A 22,970-nucleotide genomic window follows, 5' to 3' on the forward strand; every position below is an offset into this window, starting at 1 on the left:
GTTTGGGTGCTCAAACCCAGGGCTGGCCTTACTTTTCTGTAATCCCCTGCCACTCCCTCTATCTACAATAACCCATTTTCCTACCCGATGAGTCTAAATTACCCCTCCACATCAACCCTATTAACCACCCCTTTCAAGGTTGTCAGTTCTGCCCAGTGTTGCAATTTGCGACTCCAGCTCTCTAATGTGAGCTTCCAGAAGGGCAACGCGCTCACATCTGTCGCAGCGGTATCCATCCTGAAGCCGTTGCTCCATTGTTGTATACATGCAGCACACTGTACATTGCACAAAAACCTTCAGCCTTTTTAGTACTCATTATTCCAGTTAAAATATTAAATATTACTAACAGGAAATTTCAGATGCTACTTACATGTTAGGAGACTTCTGTTAAAATCTCCTGTTTTCAATTCCACTTAGTCAAAGTTCCAGCAATCAAAAGGTGAGCAAGTTCAGAGTGAGTTCTACAAAAAGTTAAATAGTACCTGTAACCAATTAACCAATCCCCTTAATTAGCAGACTGAAGGGAAAAAATTCTATTTAAAAAGTGACAGAAAAAATAGGATTTTTTTAAAACAGCTTACCTGTAAAATCCTTTTCTTGGGAACACATGACGGGACACAGAGCCTTTGATAATTACTTAGTGGGTTAGATAGTCACCATCAGGTGATTGGACACTGGCAACCCTAATTACAAGATGAGTTCCTCCCCTATATAACCCCTCCCATCTGGAGAGTACCTTTTGTAGCAAAGCAATAAGTATCCCAATGCATAATCCTGAAGAGGGGCGGGAGCTCTGTGTCCCATGATGTATTCCCAAGAAAAGGATTTTACAGGTAAGCCGTTTTAAAAAAAATCCTATTTTCTTGTTGATACATCACGGGACACAGAGCTTTTGATAATTACTTAGTGGGATGTCCCAGAACAATGCCCAAATTTGAGGGGAGGGAGACACAGATCAGAAAACACAGACCGCCAACGGACAAGAGGACTTATACCGCTGCCTGCAGCACACTGCGCCCAAAGGTGGCATCCTCATGCCCTCTCACATACACTTGGTAGAATCTAGTGAATGTATGGACCGAGGACCAAGTTGCAGCTATGCAGATCTGAGTCATGGAAGCCTGGTGATGCACTGCCCATGAAGCACTAACTGCCCTAGTCGAGTGCATTTTAACCTGAAAAGGAGGAATTTTCTTCTTTACACCATAAGCCTGAACAATAACCCGTCAAATTCATCTAGCGATAGTGGATTTTGATGCTGCCTGGCCCTTCTTGCAAAATAAATAGACAGTCTTTCGTATCTGAGCCGTTGCCTGCAGATACATTTTGACTGCTCTTACAACATCTAGAGTGTAACAACTCCGCGGACTGTGGATCTGGAAAAAAGGATGGTAGGACCACATCTTGATTCAGATAGAATCCTGAAACCACTTTAGGCAAAAAAGTCGGGTGAGGATGCAACACCACCCTGTCTTTGTGAATAATCAAATATGGATCTTTACAAGAAAGAGCTGCTAATTCTGATACCCTCCTAGCTGACGAGAACCAAAGAAGCATGGTGCAACAGTCCAAAAGGTTGTTTCTGTAAAACAGACCAAATTTAAATCCCATGGGCACACAGGAGGCTTAATTGGTGGATTCAAGCGCAGTGCCCCCGAACAAAGGCCTGGATAAGGGAATGAGAGGCAAGCGGCCTTTGAAAGAATACCGACAAGGCCAAGATCTGGCCCTTGATAGTGCTCAAGGCCACCCTCATTTCTACGCCTAATTGTAGAAAAGCAAGAATCCTGCTAATGGCATACTTTTTAGGATGCCACCCCCTGGATTCACACCAGGAAACATATGCCTTCCAGTTTCTGTAGTAGATGAGCCTGGAGGCCAGCTTCCTAGCATTAACCAGAGTGGATAGGACTGGCCCCGAAAGTCCACGGCTCTTCAGAATATGGGTCTCAACAACCAAACTGTCAAATTCAGACTTAAAATAGAATAGCATATTGGACCCTGTGAGAGTAGATCTGGGCTTAGCGGAAGAACCCAAGGTCTTCCTTCTGCCATCTTTACGATCTCCGCATACCAAGATCGTCTGGAACAAGCCGGGGCCACCAGAATTACCAGTTACCCTTCCCTTTTGACTCTCCGAAGGAATTGCGGGAGAAGCGGAACTGGAGGGAATGCATAGATCAGAGAGTACTGATCCCATGAAATCGTTCAGGCATCTGACCCTTGTGCTAGTGAATCCTTTGCTCGACACAAAGCTGCCCAATTTTCTGTTGAACTTGGAAGCCAACAGGTCAACATCCGAGGTACCCCATTTCCGACATAAGGCCTGAAATATGTTGGGGTGTAGAGACCATTCTCCTGGACACTGCTGTTGGCAGCTTAGGAAGTCCAGCTGCCAATTTTCTACCCCTGGAATAAAGAACGCAGACAGGCAAGGAACATGCCTTTCTGCCCAAGAAAAAATGTGATTCACCTCTTTTTTTGGCATCCAGACTCCTGGTGCCAACTTAGTGATTGATATAGGCCACTGCCGTAGCATTGTTGGACTGTATCCGGACAGGGCAACCTTGCAACCTGGAAGTCCATACACTGAGGGATAGACAAATTGCCCGAATTTGCAGAATGTTGATGGGCAAGAGTGCTTCGGCTGTGGATCATCTTCCTTGAGTGGAAGCTTCTTCCAGAACCACTCCCCAGCCTATTAGGCTGGCATCCGTGGTTATGACTTTGCAAGTAACTGGGACAAAGGATTTTATTTTTAGTAGATTTTTCGTCAGCAACCACCAATTGAGGCTCTGGTGATAGGCATATTGGAAGATTCAAGGCTTGAACTCTTTTCTTCCAGACCAAGAGAATTCTGCTCTGTAAAGGCCTTGAGTAAAAATGGGCATAAGGAACAGCCTTGAATGGGGCCACCATTTTCCCTAATAGTCTCATACATAGTCGAATGGAAGGATTTTTCCTTGCTATGACTACCCAGACCAAATCCTTTATGGCTTTGGCTTTTTACCAGAGTAAAAATACTGTGTTTTGGATTGTGTCTATGACCATGCCCAAATACTCCAGCCTTTTTAGGGGCTGTAAGTAGGATTTTTCTGGATTGAGGACCCAGCCTAGGTACTCCAAGTACTCCACTGTGCCAAGCACATTGCGGTCTAATTGTGCAACGGACTGTTCTATGAGTAGCAAATCGTTCAGATAGGCTGTCACTGTTATGCCCTGAACCCTTCGTTTTGCCAAGGGCAGGGCTAGAATTTTTGTGAACACTCGAGGTGCGGTAGCAAGACGGAAAGGTAGGGCCACAAATTGGAAGTGGCGCTGATCCATTGCAAACCTTAGAAACTTTTGGTGGGCGGGAAATATTAGCACATGTAAATATGCATCTTTGATGTCTATTGATGCTAGGTATTTTCCTCCCTGAAGGGTGGAAACCACTGAGCGGATTGACTTGAGCGAATGTTTAGAAACTGATTCAGGTCTTTTAGATCTAGAATAGGTCTGACATCCCCGTTCGGTTTTGGAACAGTAAAGAGGTTTGAGTAGAACCCCAAGCCTTTCTCTTCTAAGGATACATCTATAATTACCCCTTGGGATAACAGACGTTCTAAGGCTAGAAACAAGAGACGCCTCTTTTCTGGATCCTTTGAGACTCTTGACCTTAGGAAACGAGATGGCGGAAGCTCCCGGAACTCCAGCTTGTAGCCCAGAGACACCATGGAGGTTACCCATTTGTCCTGAATCTCTTCCCGGCAGGCGCCTGCAAACTGCAGCAGCCTTCCCCCCACTCGGCCGACTTGTTCCTTGAGGAACTGGCACATGCCAATTGCTGTGACCGCAGCATGGACCACAGTGCCATCTACAGAAAAAGAGGCTTTAAACAAAGTTTCCAGCTTTTTATCAGTTGGATCTTTGAACCCCTGAGCATTGCCCACAGCACAGGTCAGGCTTTTATTCACACAGGAAATAGCTGCATCAATTGCTGGCACCCCCCATTTCTTGGCGAACTTTTCCTATATTGGCTAAAGGAGAAAATAGTTTATCTGGGTGAACCCAGTCCCCATACAACAATTTCTCCAGCAAGGGATGAATTGGGAAGGTATACGCAGCCTGTAGGGATTTCCGAGATCCCAAGGAGGAAACAGAGGATATGGCCACCTCAGCAGAGGGCAATTTGTATGTGGTACGCACCAACTCAGTATAATATTGCACCTGAAGGCCTGAGAGGCAGAAGAGAGCTTCTCCTTTTTCCCTGAATCATCCGACTGTTCCTGATCCCCAGATAGGAATACTTCCTCATTATCAGAATGCTCTTCCGATATTTTGAACTTGCTGGATGAGTTGGAGTGGGAATCCCATACTAGAGAGGCCCTGACCAGGGCGCTCTTTGCTGCCCGCAAGTTGATAATGCTCCACTGGAAATCGGACTCACCTCCATCGGTCCGGGAGTGGACCACCACTGTTGGTAATACGCTGAGAATGGAAAAAATTGTATATCAGCATAGAGGTTGCCCTGATAAATTTGAAAAACTGTGGGGGCCGTGGCTGGACACTCCGGGTCTTGCCCCGGATGATTTAGTCATGGACCGACTGCTCGGACCAGGGGTGCGTTAAGTGCTGCAATATAAATATATTTCTATTTGCATGGCTGTGGATTAATGTTTTGGTGTATGTAAAGATTACTAACATTATTGGGTTATAGAGTGGAGGGGTGGGGGGGGAATCGAATGTTCTCATGTACTGTATGTCCTCGGACTACTTTGCACTGTACTGCATTGCTTTGTACGGACTGTGATTATTTGGACTGTATGTGTGCATTACTGAATAAAGTTTTTTCTGGATATAAAAAAAAAGAATGCTTTTCCGATAGGGAACCCAGAGCAGAGGCAGGGGATCTATCCCCTTTTCTGCTACTTTTCAAGGAAGCTGTGATAAAAGTAGTAATCCTTCCTTCTAAACCCTCCAATGCAGCTTTCATAGTGTCTTCAGTGACATACACAGGCGCTAAAACATTGGAAGAGGCTGCAAAGCCTGACAGGAGCACAGACTCATCCTGTGAGGTTGCATCCAGTATTTCGCGGGGGATGGTATCCTGCAGGCATACACAGAACACCTAGATCTAGGGGGTGATGCCTTAGTGCCTCTTTTACCTGCCCCTGAAGCCCTCTTATGGGAGACATAGTCCTAAGCTGCCAAAGCAGAGGTACTAGTACAAATGCAATCACTGTTGTGCCTTAGTCTTACAATATTAATATTAGCTCAGTCTGCACAACCTGATGCCGAGTAGGTGTCTTAGGTATGTCTGGATTCGAATCCACTGAGATGCTTACTGCCCACAGCTCTGTGTCCCACTGCTTACAGGGGCTCCAGCGTTCTGAGAAAGGAGAGCACCTGAGGACTACGCGGGACCCCCAGACTGCGTGGGATCCCCCTTTCATCTTATGCGGCAGAGCCTGCAGCGGAGGAGGTGAGCGGCTTCTCAGACCAGCTTCACTGAGCATGTATCCTGGATGACATATAAGTATATGCAAGGTTTGTCTCTTACTCCATCTAGTGGCACAAACCAGGTAAGACAGGCAAACTACTCAAAAAAATAGGATTTTTGTATTCACCGTAAAATCCTTTTCTCTGTAATTCACCGACCAACACAGCTCCTCTCTGTAACTAAATGGTTTGTTAGCCTGCCATTAGGAGAACTAGGCAAAAATTGTAACACAATACACAGAACTTTAGTCCCGCCCCAGGGGGCGGACCCTGTGCTAACAACCCTCCCTGCTCCCAGGCAGAACTCAGTACGTCAACAAGCAGTATAACGTAGAGAAAAGGAGGGGTGGGTGTTGTGTTGGTTGGTGAATTACAGAGAAAAGGATTTTACGGCGAGTACAAAAATCCTATTTTCTGTTATATTCACCGACCGATACAGCTCCTCTCTGTAACTAAATGGGACGTCCACAAGCAGTGCCAAACGAGGGATGGGAAAAAACAGCATTAAAACTTCATCCACCATGGCAAGTGGGAACTAGTGAAACCAAACCCACAAAAAAACAGCAGTGTATGGAAAAACGCACCACCATAACCGGGCATTCTCAACAGGAGAGATCCCAAACACTGCAACCTTTTGCGGAAGTAATGCAACAGTGCATCAACAAACAGTACTGCGTTTTTCTCGAAAAACCAGGAAAAAATCTCAATTGCAATTACACGGCCTTCTGCAAAACTTTGCGGCCAAAACAGGCATCAGCCGATGCACTGACGTCTACCTTGTAGAGCTTGGTAAACGTATGGACAGACAACCAGGTCGCCGCCTTACACACCTGAGTGACAGTCGCTTGGTGTCTGAAGGCCCAAGACGTTCCGATAGCTCTTGTGGAGTGGGCCGTGACTGGAAAGGGGTGCACCTACCCCTTCAAGGCGTAGGCTTGGACTACAATCTGTCTGATCCACCTGGAAATGGTGGCCGACGAGACCGCCATACCCTTCTTTAGACCAGCCACTGAAACAAACAGCGAGTCTGACTTCCGAAAGGGAGCCGTGGCAGACAAGTACACCTTCAGAGCCCTAACCACATCGAGAGCATGAAGGGCCACCTCTTTGGGGTGCTTCGGCTTAGGACACAACGATGGCAATACAATGTCCTCATTGATATGAAAAGCCAAAACCACCTTCGGTAGAAAGGACGGTTGCGGACGCAACACCACCTTATCCCTGTGGATGACCAGATAAGGCGACTTGCATGACAAGGCTGCCAATTCCAAAACCCTCCTGGCCGATGTGATGGCCACTAGAAAGACCACCTTCTGTGAAAGGGTCAACAGGGGAATCTCCCTGATGTTTTTAAACGGCGGCTTTTGAAGCGCCGACAACACCAGGTTCAAATCCCTTAGGGGTAATGGCGGACACACCGGAGGGACTACATGTCGCACCCCCTGAACGAAGGTACTCACTAATGAGTGAGACGCCAGGGGTTGCTGAAAAAAGACAGCCAAGGCTGAAATTTGTCCCTTAATGGTGCTTAACGCCAACTCCTGGTCTACTCCGTGCTGAAGAAACAGCAGGATTCTGGATATAGAAAAGGAGCGTGGATGCCATCCTTTCTCCTCACACATGGCGATGTAGGCCTTCCAGGTACGATGGTATATCTTCCGTGAAGATTTCGGCGCCCTCAACATAGTAGGAATCACCGAGTCCGACAGACCCCGGTTCCTCAGCAACTGGCTCTCAATAGCCATGCCGTTAAAGCCAGAGATGGTAAAGCAGGGTGAAAGATTGGACCTTGAGACAGGAGGTCCTCTCGCAGCGGCAGTCGCCAGGGAGCGTCTGCTTCCCCGACTGCCAAACGCAGAGATTTTTGATGCTGAAGGCATATGGTTACGTGCAGGTATGCATCCAGGATGTCCAAAAACACCAGGGAGTCTCCTTGATGAAGTGCAGCGACTACTGAGCGAACTGATTCCATTCTGAACCTCTGCACTTTTACAAAGTGATTGAGGGCTTTTAAGTCCAAGATTGGACGTACCCCTTCCTTCTTGGTAACCACAAACAGATTTGAGTAGAACCTCTGGAAGCGTTCCGATTCCGGAACTGGTACAATCGCCCCCTGAATCAGCAAGTCCCTTACTGCCCCTAGCAGGGCCTCCCAGCGAACTGGGGACGCGGGTATGCTGGAGGGGAAGAATCTGTTTGGCGGCCAAGAGAGAAACTATCTTGTAGCCTGTGGAAATCAGATCGCAGACCCATTGGTTGGATAACCGGGAGGTCCACCGGGCTGCAAACTCCCAAAGGTGCCAAAAATGGACCAAAGGGCCCGCAGGGTTCCAAGGTCATTCTCCTTCGCTAGGCAAAATAAAAAGGAGTTCTGCCTGGGAGCAATGAGGGTTGTTAGCACAGGGTCCGCCCCCTGGGGCAGGACTAAAGTTCTGTGTATTGTGTTACAATTTTTGCCTAGTTCTCCTAATGGCAGGCTAACAAACCATTTAGTTACAGAGAGGAGCTGTGTCGGTCGGTGAATATAAGAGAAAGGAAGATAATCCATAAGGTGTATACTTAGGATTGTCTTCACTTACCTTATCCCCACTGCAGGAAACTGCTGATAACAGACAGATCCAACCTTCACCCATCACAGAGGGTAATGTTGTGCCAAACTTCAGGGTTCTGGGTTCCTACTCATAGGATCGTCTTCCCTGGACCTGTAGAAGACTCTACCAGAAAAACTTTTCACGCAACTTAATTTTTATGCACCAAAGTGCTGGATCCCAGAGCCCAGTCCTCAAAGAGAGACATTACAGGCAAATCTTGTTTGTTTCTTCTTTCACGAGGCCCGGGTACCATCCATCTTAGCCCCTGTACACACGGTTGGAGATTTCCACAACCAAATCCGTCGGATTTTGTCCGTCGGATCTTGTCTGAAACTGTTGCATACACACGGTCGGACAAAGTTGGAGAAAAATCTGATCTTTCAGAACGTGATGACGTAATTTCGTTACGATGGGACTACATTCAGGCTAGTAGCCAATAGCTTTGATGTAGGAATTTGATCTGAGCATGCGTGGCACTTGGTCCAATCAAAATTCTCTACACATGATCGGAGTATGTCCGATCGGCCCAGTTGGTCAGGAAATATTTCCAACATGTTGGAAAATTGGGTCCGACGGAATCAGTCCGATGCATACCACACACAGTCGGATTATCCGACGACACGGTCCGATCGGAGAATCCGTCGGAATGTGTCCTACAGTGTGTACAAGGGCTTAGGCGTATTGGGCTTAGGCATGGATCCAATTGTATAGCTCCTAGGCCTTGGCAGAGACCATCAAACAGAGCTTTCTTCTTAGCACATCTTTAACATGACCAACCATCTTAGACACTGGCGAAAAAACCGAGGTACTCTCCATATGTGAGGGGTTATATAGGGGAGGAACTCATCTTGTAATTAGGATTGCCAGTGTTCAATCACCTGATGGTGACCATCTAACCCACTAAGTAATTATCAAAGGCTGTGCCCCATGACGTATGAGCAAGAAAGGTGTTTAAGCAATGCTTTGGCTTTCTTGTCCATAGTACAATGTACCCGTGTCTTCAAAAGACAGACGTTTTCTTACAGATTTTTGAAAGGGAAGTGTCCACCTTAGGTCTGGCCGGCAAAAATATAGGATTTTTGTACACACTGTAAAATCTTTTTCTCTGAAGTTCATTGACGGACACAGCATCTTCATCTTGACCTTAGGGTTATATCACCTCTTTAGGAGAGGACTAGGCAGAAAGTGTTAAAAAACAGCAAAACTTACACAATACCGCCCAGGGGGTGGTCCTACTGGCTGTAACCCCCTCACACTGCAGCCAGCAGCTAAGTTTGTCAAAGGCAGTACAAACAAATAGGAGGGGTGGGTGCCGTGTCCGTCAATGAATTTCAGAGAAAAGAATGTTTATACGGTGAGTACAAAAATCCTATTTTCTCTTTCGTTCATTGACGGACACAGCATCTTCATCTTGACCTTAGGGTTATATCACCTCTTTAGGAGAGGACTAGGCAGAAAGTCTTAAAAAACAGCAAAACTTACACAATACCGCCCAGGGGGTGGTCCTACTGGCTGTAACCCCCTCACACTGCAGCCAGCAGCTAAGTTTGTCAAAGGCAGTACAAACAAATAGGAGGGGTGGGTGCCGTGTCCGTCAATGAATTTCAGAGAAAAGAATGTTTATACGGTGAGTACAAAAATCCTATTTTCTCTTTCGTTCATTGACGGACACAGCATCTTCATCTTGACCTTAGGGACGTCCCCATGCAGTGTCAAAGAAACAAGGGGTGGGCACAGCAAGAACATAACTCAACCCATAACAACCAGAGCTCCTCAATGGAGGAGTTGCAACCTTAAACAGCCATCTGCAAAACCTTGCAGCTGAAGCAAGCATCCAAAGATGCACTCACATCAACCTTGTAAAATTTTGTGAAAGTGTGAACGGACAACCAGGTCGTCGCCTTACACACCGTGGAAACTGATGTTCGATGTCGGAAAACCCAAGAGGCACCAATTGCCCTGGTAGAATGTGCGGTGACAGGAAAGGGGCCGTGGCCATTTTTTCTTATAGCCACAGCCAGTTTTTGTCTTTCAGACATTTTCTGGAATTTCGGCGGTCATTTTCTCTGCGCCCTCAGATGTTTTTGCTGAGGCGGCCATTTTCTAGTAGCCTCAGGTAGTTTTGCCTCTAGCGCTGGATGCTTGTCTGTGTGAAAATCATGCTTTTCACACAGACACCTCATAGATGACACAGGGGAGAGCGGACAGCAGCATAACGCAGTACCTGGGTCAGGGTGGTGAGCCCTTGGGGGGGGGGCCCCTCAGTCTGTGGCAGCTAGGAGGGTGGACATTTTGTGTGAATTGGCTTAGGCGGCCTCCCCACATGTCAAATAGCACAAACACCCCACCGTGGCCCAGAAACAGGGAAGAGGACAAGCGGACACGCAACAACCAGTGCAGCCCCCTGCCAGGACCCAGAATCCCCCTGGCCAGATACGTGCACCACAACCCCCCATGTGTCCAGTCACACAGCGGCCCATAGCATGGGGAGGAGGGAAGGGACAGAGAGAGAAGAAAGGCAAAAGCGAGAGACCCCCTAGTTGACCTCCCAGGGAATGCCCAGCAGGTCCGCCCTGCCAAGACAGGTGGAACCATACTTACCCCTCCTGCAGGGACTGACAGACCCATCACCCGAGCAGTATGGGATGGCTGCCATCCATGGCACACTGTGACACACACAGCAGTAGCCCAGTCATATGTGTGCTCCAGAGCATATAGCTCACTGGCCGCCCCTGGATCAGACGGGGCATGTCGTGGCCGACCCATCGTGTAGATAGGGCCTGCTCGATGGCCAGGCTGGGGAGACTACCATGATCTATATTATCCAGCCTGTCACCCAGCCCAGCTGTTGCTTGTAGATCACAGAAATCAAAAATGCAGAAAAAAGAAAAAAAAAAATTCCCAGGACCAATGGTCCCACAGGGAGCCAGGACCTTCTACACTAGGCAGAAAGAAACAGAGCTGCTGGCTGCAGTGTGAGGGGTTATAGCCAGTAGGACCTCCCCCTGGGCAGTACTGTGCAAGTGTTGCCATTTTTAACACTTTCTGCCAAGTCGTCTCCTAAAGGGTTGATATAACCCTAAAGTCAAGATGAAAATGCTGTGTCCGTCAACGAAAGAGAAAAAAGTTTTTTTTCTGCATATGCTGTAATCACCAGAGAGACTGGTGTACTGGGTAGATACTCTTTTCCTGTCCTGTACAGAAACGTCTCAGTGCTTTTATTTAAGGTCTAATGTATCCAAAATAGTTTTTAATAACTCGTCTGTCTCCTCTTTGGGGAGAAAGAATATTTGAGTTTTATCCTCACAGGATTCTCTACATTCCCTTTCCTCCAAATTAGAACGTGAATCCTTGGATTCTCCAGACTATTTCTGTTGGACCAATTCTTCCCTTCTGCAGGAAGGCACTACAGTTGTGCATGCTGGACCTGTTATTAGGATGGATGCTGCTTGGGTCTGAAACTCATGAATCAGTGAACATAAGGAGAGAAAAACGTAGCGGAGACCTCCACCGTTACCGAGTTGATCAACCCTTTGAACATCCCTGTTGACACTTTAGTGATTAGTTTATTGATACACTTTTGGCAAAGTGGTTTGGAGCAAGAAACCAAAAGCTTCATACTGTAAAAAGTTGCTTTTTTTTCCCCCTCTTCTGGAGCCTTGGTCTAAACAAAGGACACGAAGGGAGCCAGATGAAAAATCTCAAAGGTTATTAAAAAATTAAAAATACTCCTTCCATCAGTAAGAAAAATAGACCACAGGAAGACCCCCACCATGCTTAGCTTGGCAAAACATAGGTAGCAAAGACAGCATAACCCCAGAGCCTTCCTGTGTTGCAGGATCTGTAGGACCAGCGGGGGACTGCTGAATCCAACATGGCTGAAGCAGACTGCCACTGTACATCCTAAAAAGATGCAAGATGTACTGTCCCAGGCTCTGGTCTCCTCCTCAATGGTGTTTCTAAAGCATGCCTATGGAACCTGGTGTTCTGCAGACATTAATTGCCCCCACCACATATCCCATCTACCGACATCTCCTGTTACAAATTCCTGGACCACCTTTTTGGAAGCGCCACCACACCCTGGTCGGACAAGCTGGAATTTTTGAATGGGCACCTAGGGGCGTCAGTGACCCAGGTCCAACAAGAACCCGGGGCCACCGTGTGAGGCGTGGCAATAGAATGAAAAAAGAAAACTCACATTGAGAAAACTTTGGAGACACATCTGCATTGCTAGATTAGTGATCCCCCATACCCATAAAAATAGCCATTTGGACCCCTGTGTAAGCCTGTTCTACAAACCCCCATATCTTGTCGCTAGCATGCAAAAACGGTTGGTTCTTGCTCCTCCCAGCATTACAATGGTTTGCAGAGCCTTGTTTTTTTATATCTGGGAGTTTTTTGGCCAGGCTTCTAGGATGGGCCAAAAGACCTACAGGTAGGACAATAAAATGAATGCACATTTTAGAAAGCTGTAGTTTTTTTTTAAGGTCTAATGAGGCCTATTCACTGCATAGGCTATTAGAAAAACTTAGCGTTTAAGGGATATACTGTATTTTATTTAGAGGACTAAGGTGCCGTAATTTTTACTATGCTGGTGACAAGCAAAGGCACTATTTTAAATGTTTATACAGCCCCATACTATGGCATCTCTGGTTTTCTGTAGCTATAATGGTCAGAAAATTTATGTAGTGAAGCTTGTATTCCACTCCATAAATGTAAAATATTATGATCATAAAGATAGAAGGGAACAAAAGGGAAAATTGTGCCAAATGCTAGTTCACTCAGCAAGTGAAAAGCCATTGACACCTCAGCTTTTGCACTATATTTTGTAGCATTTTATAGCTGGCCACCTAAGAAGCAAGCACTGTAATGGTCAGAGATACACCATTCCAGGATCATAGGTATTTAATGCTATTTCTGTTCATACATTCTATTTCCATTAGAGCAGAACAAGGTGTATCTGGCAGGTAACATTGTTTAATCTGGACCAGAATCTTTTGTATGACTTGGAAGTAAGCGCTGCATTTTTTTTGCCCACAGCCTCAAAATGAAACAGTGATCATATATCTTCTGCACACTGCATGATGCTTACTAAAGGGCAGCCAAAAAGCTGAAACTGTAGCCAATAAACAGGTCTTAAGAGTTATTACCAAGGTCAAAGCACTCAAATTATTCTGCAGTATAAACAATTAAACCTTTTTTTAAAAATAAAACACTTATTGGTTGTTATTGTTGTCAATTATTATTTCTTTTGGTGAAGTCTAGTACACCATAAAAATGAAGGCTTCTGCAAACTCCCTGGCAGGCCAAAGTCTAGCTTGTGCTGTTAAACTTGCACATCCAGCTTTCAGCAATTAATTCAGGTTATAATTTATTGCTAAATAAACATATATACATTTTTTATTTAAAAACTCCACAGCAGGTGTTAAAACTTACTTTTATCAAACAAACTGTTAAGTGTAATATCTGGAAACAGTCTTAATTTTGCTTTATATCAAATTCAGTGCAGTGCAATGCAACAAATTTAGGGACATTTCATGAAATCAGCAAGGAAGGCGAGAAGTGTACAGCTGATGTAATTCTTCAGCCCACTTTTCTGCATCTTCGTAACTTTCAGATCTGAGCTTCCATTCATAAGGAACTTGTACGTCTCCATGATAAGCACCTGCAATGGCTCCAGCCATGGTAGCTATTGTGTCAGTGTCTCCTCCTAGCAAGAAGCAGTAACCAAGAGTGCGTTGTAAAATATTGAATTCCTTGGGAAGGTCTTCCACTGGATCCATGCAGCGCAAGAATGAGTATATAGCAGTGGGAACAGATTCCAAAGCAGCAACTCCATTACCTTGAGGATACAGCAATAAACAGTTACAGTTTTAAACATCTACTGAATGAGAATCATGACTGCAGCTATATTCAAACATTTACTAGCACAGGGTTTGACAAAATTTGCTTAGAATCTAGCTGAAGCAAGCAGAAAAAGTCGGGAGCCAGTTTTTTAAATACTCTGCCCAGCGCCCAGAAATGCATGTCTGGGGTATCGGGCAATAAGAATTGCTCAGGCCTGATGCAAAGCAAAAAAAAAAAAAAAGATTAAAAAAAATAAAAAATAAAAATCAACTTCTGTTTTGTTTATTATAAGATTTTGCAAATACGATTTTTCTTTCCACCTTCACTGATGTGCTCTGATAGGCTGCACTAATGGGCATTGATGGGCTGCACTGATGAGGCAGCACTGAGGTGCCACTGATGGGAACTGAAAGGTGGTGCCAATAGGCAACACTGAGGTGGCACTAATGGGCAGCATTGACAGGTGGCACTGGATGGCAATAACAGGTTTCACAGCCGATAGTGTAACTATGTGTGAAACAGAATGCTCTCTGCAGCGCAGCGGTGTGTGAAACTGTATGGAGAGACAGGGAGGAGCTGACAAATTCAGCATGATGTTGGCGGTGGGAGGTAACCAGAAGCTATCCAGCCAATGATTGGGCTGTTTAAGAAAGGGGTGGGGCCACATACGTAGTGGCCCGCCCAGATCCCATCGGCTGGTGTTGGATAGCCACCCACCCACCCCCAACCTCAATTTTAACAGCTCCTCTCGCTCTCTCTCTCTCCATACAGTTTCACACATCGTGGCACTGCTCTGCCAGCAGAGTGTGGAGAAGGGAGGAGGAACCTCTCGCCATGTCACCGGTTGCTGCACCTCTCTCTCTTCCTGCTCCATCCCCACTACCGCCGCTAATCACGTTACCAGAGAGTGCTGTGTCTGGAGGGCCTACGAGGCCAGCGAGTCACCTCCACTTTCCCAGCCAAGACTCCACAGCCTGCCCTGTAGCAGAGGCATCCGTCACTGACAAAAGCCCAGGTGCCAGGCCACAATTTCTAGTTGCCGCTCCTGGGATTTGTCTTCAAGCCCTGTACTAGCATCTGTCCTCTTCAGTAAAACAATACATAAAAATGTTGCCAGTTTTTTGTTTAACTGTTAGTTTCCAGTGCAGCACAACAAAGGGGCAGATCTTCTATTTGGATGTTCAATGGAGAGATGAAACACAGGACACTGCTGTTATCTGACCTTTCGCACTCTAGAGAGCATTCTCAGGCTATAGGGATGGAGAATTCACTAGGAAACCAGTGACATTGACCGTGGCCCTAAGTGGATCTTCCAATGGAATATACAGTATGCACACCAAGGTGACCAGAAACAACATCATAAAGGTCATCAGGATGGAAACCAAAAGAGACTACTTCCAATGATCCATACTTTAAACGCAAATTTATCATTATGTTTTGTGACCCCAAATTCAAAATCTGTGTTCACCATGCACACAGTGTTAAAACATGACACATACACTAGTCAGTGTCTCATTCAACTACCGATGATCCTATTTTTATTGAAAATATTAAAAACGTGCAAAACCCTGCTCTTGCCTCTTTCGAACGGAACTAGGAATTATTCCAACCCTGCAACATGAGTGGTCTAAACAGAAAAACATTTAAAATTGCTTCATACAAGTGGGGGGTCAAAAAAAACTAAAAAAAAAAAAACTAACAAATTCCCTTAAAAATGCTAACAGAGAATGTCTGTATGGCATTTATAGCCCATTCCCCATCCCTTTAAACCTGTAAAGAAAGCCTAAGAACTTTGCCTTCCCCTTCATCCACAAAACAACAAGAGCGCCATAACCCTCATCTTGAGTGCGCTCATTGGATAGTGAATATTATAACGTCACAAAGAAAAGTTGGGTATTCCATTACAAAGGTCACCCGGGTTTAGGGAGCAGACAGTGGTATCATATTCATTTCAGCTGCTGTCCGGAGATGGGTATAGCCACTTGCCACTCACCCACAGTACTGTGGGCAGGCAGCAGCTCCAAGCTAAGCCACATACTGTTTTTTTTTTTTAAATACTGTGACCAGTCAGTATCCTTGATAACCACGACACCAGTCATACGACACTGTACTGCACTGGTGACAGTATGTAAAAAACAGAAAATCCCCCCCCAAAAAAAAAAATACCTTGGACGGTGTGCTTTGCAAAATGGGTTAATTTGGGTGGGGGGGTGGGGTGTGTGTGTGTGTGTGTGTGTGTGTGTGTGTGTGTGTGTGTGTGTGTGTGTAATACGGTGCCTGGAAAAAGTATTCATAACCCTTGAAAATTTTCCACATTTTGTCATGTTACTACCAAAAATATAAATGTATTTTATTAGGATTTTATGTGCTAGACCAACACAAAGTGGAACATAATTCTGAAGTAAAAGGAAAGTAAAATGGTTGTCAACATTTTTTACAAATAAATATCTGAAAAGTGTGGTGTGCATTTGTATTCAGCCTCCTTTAAGCCTCATACACACGATCCGATTGTTGGCAGGGGATTGTCTGTTGGCAAACTGTTGTCCTAAAATCTTACCATTAGTATGCTCCTTTTGACAATTGTTGTACAACTTTCAGCCAACAAAATGTTGGATGATGGGCTAGTAAATTTTCGGCGGACAACAGTTTGACATCAGATTCGTATGGTTAGTACACAAAAGTCGAAAAAGTACAAACAAACATGCTCGGAATCAATGCTCAAACACAAAATTAGCAGAAGGGGCCCAAAGGGTGGCGCTCAAGAGCTGAAATTCCTCGTAGTAAGTCACTACATTCCCGTTTGTTGCACAACACTTGTGTACCATTAGCATGCAAGACAAAATCCTGGCACACACCCTTTTGACAAAAATCAGACGCTTGGGTGGCCAACAATCGTACTGTGTGTACGATGCTTTACTCGAACGAATTGCCTTCAGGGGGTCACCTAATTAGTAAACAGAGTTCACCTGTGTGTAATTTAATCTTAGTATAAATACAGCTGTTCTGTGAAGCCCTCAGGTGTTTGTTAGAGAACTTTAGTAGAAACAAACAGCATCATGAAGGACAAGGAACACACCCGACAGGTCAGTGACATATATTACACATACATCCATTTATATTATATATATATATATATATATATATATAATTTTTTTTGTACTCACCATAAAATCCTTTTCTCTGCAATTCACCGACTGACACAGCTCCTCTCTTAGACCATTGGGACGTCCCCAAGCAGTGCCAAACGAGGGGTGGGAAAAACAGCATAAAAACCTCATCCACCATGGCAAGTGGGAACTAGTAAAACTGTACCCACAAAACAATAGTGCGTGGAAACCTCCACCACAAAATCAGGGTACCCTCAACAGGAGTGACTACCCACAACCGCACCAAAAAAAACAAACAAAAAAAAAAAAAACTGCGGAAGTAATGCAACAGTGCATTCTTAAAAAGGTACTGTGTTTTATCGAAAACCCAGAAAAAAAAAAAAAAAAAAAAATATTGCATATTCAATTGCAACTATACAGCCGCCTGCACTGACGTCTACCTTGTAGAACTTGGTAAACGTGTGGACAGACGACCAGTTCGCCGTCTTACACACCTGAGAGACAGACGCTTGGTTTCGGAAGGCCCAAGACGTTCCGATTGCCCTTGTGGAATGGGCCGTAACCGGAAAGAGGGGCACCTGCTCCTTTAAGGCGTAGGCTTGTACTACAATCTGTGATCCACCTGGAAATGGTGGCTGACGAGACCGCCATGCCTTTCTTGGAACCAGCTACCAAGACCAACATCGAGTCTGACTTCCGAAAGGGAGCAGTGGTAGACAAATACACTTTCAGAGCCCGAACCACGTCCAGAGCGTGAAGGTCCACCTCCTTAGGGTGTTTCGTCCTAGGACAGAGAGATGGTAACAATGTCCTCATTAATGTGAAAAGCCGAGACCACCTTCGGTAGAAAGGACGGTTGCGAACACAACACCACCTTATCCTTATGGATAACCAGATAAGGCGACTTGCAAGACAAGGACGCCAGTTCCGAAACCCTCCTGGCCGAGGTGATGGCCACTAAAAAGGCCACTTTCTGGGAAAGAGTCAACAGGGGAAACTCCCTGACATTTTCAAGCAGCGGGTCTTGAAGAGCCGATAACACCAGGTTCAAATCCCATGGGGGTAACGGTGGACGCACCGGAGGGACTACATGACGAACCCCCTGAACAAAAGGTACTCACTATGAGTAAGACGCCAGGGGTTGCTGAAAAAATAAATAAATAAATAAAAAGACAGCCAAAGCTGAAATTTTTGCCCCTTAATAGTGCTTAACGCCATTTTCTGGTCTACTCCTTGCTGAAAAAACAGCAGGATCCTGTATATGGAAAAAAGAGCGCGGATGCCAACCTTTCTCCGCACACATGGAGATGTAGGCTTCCACTCTGCGAATCAGATGTGGTAACAGCTGCAGTGGAGGAAAGGCATAGATCAGCTGGTACTGATTCCACAGAGCCACCAGCGCGTCCGACGCCTCTGCCCATGGATCTCTTATCGTGGACACGAATCTTGGCACCCTCCGATTGAGACGGGGGGCCAGAAGATCCACGTCTGGTGTGCCCCACCTCAGGCACAGTAACCTGAATATCTCTGGATGCAACGCCCATTCTCCTGGGTCCAGCATCTGGCGACTCAAACAGTCCGCCTGCCAGTTCTCCACTCCGGAAATGTAAATGGCAGACAAAACCAGTACATGTCGCTCTGCCCACCGAAGTATGTGAGCGACCTCCCGTGCCGCGGCTGAGCTACTTGCCCCCCCTTGGTGATTGACGTATGCCACTGCAGTGGCGTTATCTGACTGGAGCCTGATCGGATATCCTTGCAGTCTCACTGATCATGTGGAGAGGCACAGCCTGATTGCTCTCAGTTCGAGCAGATCGATCGACAACTTTGATTCTTCCGTCGACCAGAGGCCCTGAGCCGACTGAACCCCCATTACTCCACCCCAGCCAAAAAGGCTGGCGTCCTGTGTGATCACTGTCCACTTTAGAAGTAGGAACGACTTTCCGGCCTGAATCACCAAGGACCTCAGCCACCAGATCAGTGATTCTCTGACTGACTGGCTCACCTGAATCTGACGATCCAGTGACAACTGAGATCTGTCCCATTTTGACAAGATCTCCTTCTGCAGGACTCTGGTGTAGAACTGGGCAAACGGTACAGCCCCAAAAGGAGACCACCATGAGCTCCAGGACTCGCATGCAAAAGCAAAGCGACGACCACCAACGGTTCATCCGCAGTTTTACCGCGGATCTAAGAGTCTGCAGTTTGTCTGAAGGGAGAAAAACTCTTGCTTCCATTGAGTCTAGCAGCAAGCTTAGGTACTCAAAACGCTGAGTCGGTACAATCACCAAGTTCTTTAGGTTCAACAGTAGGGGTGCAACGGATCGGCACACGCCGCAATCCATGGTCTCTGCCTTAGGAAAGGCCGCGGCTTCGGCCTAGCTCCGAAGCGGCGGCCATCTTTCTACACCCCAAGACCCATATAATACAGCGCTATTCTCAAATACAAATATTGAAAAAGAAATTATTTTAAAATTAAAAATGAAGAAAAATTTGTGACAAAAATGTTTTAAATAAATATAATAAATGCAGCAGCAACTTAAATATGAGATACCCACAATTTCAAATACCAGTTTTTTCAAGAAGGCTGCGCTGTAGTGATTCAATCCAATGTGTTATAAATATAGATAAATTGATCATGCAAAAAACATGAATAAATAAATCCAAAAATCCAGAAAAATAACAAAAAAAATCTATCTATCTATATGCAAATGTTCAAGATATTAGTCCATTTCCCATTAGACAATGTTTCTGCTTGTCGTCTCCACCGTGATTTGTCACACCACACCAATGAAAAGAGTGTCACCAAAGTTGCAGAAAAGGACTTTCCACCACCAACAATACTGACGCTTACCAGCTATATCCCATCTCAGAGATCTAATATCGCCACTGTTAAATCACTCCCTCTGGACATGAACTGAATGGAGGATGTATCCCTTTAAGCACTCTGTTCCAGTAGTTGGTATATTCCTACGGCCACACCGCTCATTGCCAAGCACATGCATAAACAAGAGGAATCGCCATAGTATAATATTGTCGAAATATTTTAATAAATAAAAGAATTGCACTTACATCAAATGTAAAAAAAACTCGCTTCCAATAAAAAGGTTTGCCAGCCGGCTTCATACAACGCTGCCCGTCGATTCCGGGTTCAGCATAGATCGCGGTGATGTGCTGACTCACCGCCATAAATATCACAACACATAGTTAGTACCGCCCCACTCTGAGCTTCTGATGGCCATGTTTAGTAAGGGCAAGCGCCCACATTACGTGAGCGGATGTTCTGTCACTTCCACAGTATGCAAGCTGCTATAAATGTAGAAGATCTCTTCCGGAATCTTTCCCTTCATACCTGAAAGGGCCATATTAAAAATGGGCAAATGTTCCCTCATAATGAACACGCTACCGCACATATGCGATAGCTCTGCAATCAACATATCCTGTATTAATTAGTTATAAACAAATATTAGGAAAGGAAATAAAAAATAAATTAAGAATTAAAAACATATGTAAAAAAATAATATATAAAAAAAAAGGAAATTTATAGGATTACCAGCCAATATAGCAACTATCATACAACATGTTTATCTCCAAAAATCTCACGTGAGATAGAGATATATATATATATATATATAACCATGTTTATTTCCAAAAAGTCTCACATGATGTGATGCAAATTTAATTTTATTGTTCTAATTAGGCTGCTTATGAAAATCTCAACCTAATTTACTTAAAAATTAACATAAAAAGATATTTATTTATTTTTGGTGGTGGGGCACTCCATACCCCCAAATATGCACACTTCAAAAAATATAAAGTATAAAATATAGAATATAAAAAGGCACCAATAACTGTACCTCCTTAATCAATTTAAATTACCAGGCCTTACAAAAAACTCACAGTGGGTTTACAATATTTGATCTCACCACATTTTCATAAGCAGCCTAATTAGAACAATAAAATTAAATTTGCATCACAGCATGTGAGACTTTTTGGAAATAAACATGGTATATATATGTGACAAATCAAGGTGGAGACGACAAGCAGAAACATTGTCTAATGGGAAATGGACTAATATCTTGAACATTTGCATATAGATTTTTTTTTGTTATTTTTCTGGATTTTTGGATTTATTTATTCATATGTTTTTTGCATGATCAATTTATCTATATTTATAACACATTGGATTGAATCACTACAGTGCAGCTTTCTTGAAAAAAACTGATCTTTCTACACCCAATGTGATCGCTCCGTCAAATGACAGAGCGATCACTTGTAAACAAACCGGCGTCGTCATGACGCTGGTTCCTCTCTCCCCTCCATGTACATATCTGTACAATGGAGGGGAGAGATCGGATGGAAGCAGCGCTGTGGGCTGCATCTGTAGTGCCCACAGAGCTACTCTGACAATTGCAGTCGCAGCCATCCCTCAATACTCTGCAGTATCCTGCCATAACCCAGCCAATAATCTGCCATACTCTATAATGCTGCGCGATACCCAGCCATACTCTGCGAGCGATACCCAGCCAATATTACAGTGGGAGAGATTGTGGATATTACAGTGGGGACTATATGGTGGTGGAATTTTCACAGGTTTTTGCCAATTCAATTATTATTTGCCGATCCGAAAAATGATCCGATCCGTGACTCTGATCTGAGGAACGTTCCGATCCGTGAGTTTTTTGATCCGTTGCACCCCTAGTCAACAGCCACCCAAATTCTCGTAGAGTCTGCATGGTGATTGCCACATCCTCCTCTAATTCTGAGGCAGAAGATGCTCTCAGGAGGAGATCGTCTAGCTATCGTAACAACGTCAAAACCAGACCCAAAACCTTGGTAAAGACTCTGGGGGGCTGATGCCAGACCAAAAGGGAGAGCCACAAACTGGTAGCGGGCTTTCCCGACTGCAAATCGCAGAAACTTCTGCTGTCACAGGCATATGGGTATGTGCAGGTACGCATCCTGGAAGTCCAAGGGCGCCAGGGAGTACCCTTGATGGAGTGCAGCAACTACTGGGCGAACTGATTCCCTTCTGAACCTCTGCACTTTAACAAAGTGATAGAGGGCTTTTAGGTCCAAGATTTGACGTACCCCTTCCTTCTTGGGAACTACAAGCTTATTTGAGTAGAATCCCTGGAAACGTTCCGATTCCAGAGCCGGTACAACCACCCTGCGATTCAGCAGGTCCCTTACTGCCCCGAAGAGGGCCTCCAGGCGAGCCGGGAGTACGGGTATGCTGGAGAGGAAGAATCTGTTTGGCGACCAAGAGAGAAAGTCTATCTTGTAGCCTATGGAAATCAGGTCCATTGGTCAAAAACAGAGGGGACCACCGGGCTGCAAACTCCCGAAGGCGACCCCCCCACCCGAGACATGGATGGGGACAAACCTTCATGCAGTAGCACTTATACTCACAGGCTTGTTAGGCTTGCGGTTCCAGGGACGTTTTTGTCCATCCGTGGTCGTCCCGTCGACGTTATATCAAAGCTCCAGGTGGACTGAAAGGCCGTTAGCGAACGGAAAAAGGGGCCCTTGCCTACGGCGTGGCTCCTTAGCCTTCCTGGCCTGTGGGAGTGGTATATTCTACCACCGGTGGCATTTTTACTAATGCCATCCAAAGAGGCTCCAAAGAGTCGGTCGCCAAGGAGGGGAAGATCCGTCAGGGCTTTTTTAGATGCCTGGTCAACACACCAGCATATTAGCCAAATCAGGCGCCTCAGCACCACAGCTGACACTGAAGCCCTAGATACAGAGGGAGGGTATCCAGGGCCGCGTCACAACGTACTTAAGGCCTTGCACTAGTTGGTCTGCTAATTTCGTGCAGACAGGAGAAGCCTGTTGCTCTCCCAATTTGCAGTGCAAAAGTTTTGCCCGCTCAGTCAGTGTCTGACACAAGTACGGATGCCAGTACTGGTCGCACAGCGGACCCCACAACAGTAAACAAGGA

At 45.4% G+C, this 22,970-nt stretch overlaps 1 protein-coding gene across 2 annotated transcripts in view; it reads right to left on the bottom strand.

Annotated features, from left to right (window-relative positions):
* Nucleotides 1–13,426: 13,426 nt before the first annotated feature.
* The window catches only part of ADPRS (ADP-ribosylserine hydrolase), a 34,529-nt gene continuing 24,985 nt past the window's right edge, over nt 13,427–22,970 (bottom strand). For both annotated transcript variants that reach the window (XM_077481714.1, XM_077481716.1), the window contains one exon: nt 13,427–13,914. In XM_077481714.1, coding sequence (XP_077337840.1) covers nt 13,616–13,914 — 299 coding nt within the window. In that variant the 3' untranslated portion in view covers nt 13,427–13,615. The remainder of the gene's footprint in view (nt 13,915–22,970) is intronic.

The sequence above is a fragment of the Lithobates pipiens genome, unplaced genomic scaffold (genome assembly GCF_037356315.1).
Source record: "Lithobates pipiens isolate NorthernLeopardFrog02 unplaced genomic scaffold, aLitPip1_a1.2 Scaffold_16, whole genome shotgun sequence".
NCBI classification, from domain to species: domain Eukaryota; kingdom Metazoa; phylum Chordata; class Amphibia; order Anura; family Ranidae; genus Lithobates; species Lithobates pipiens.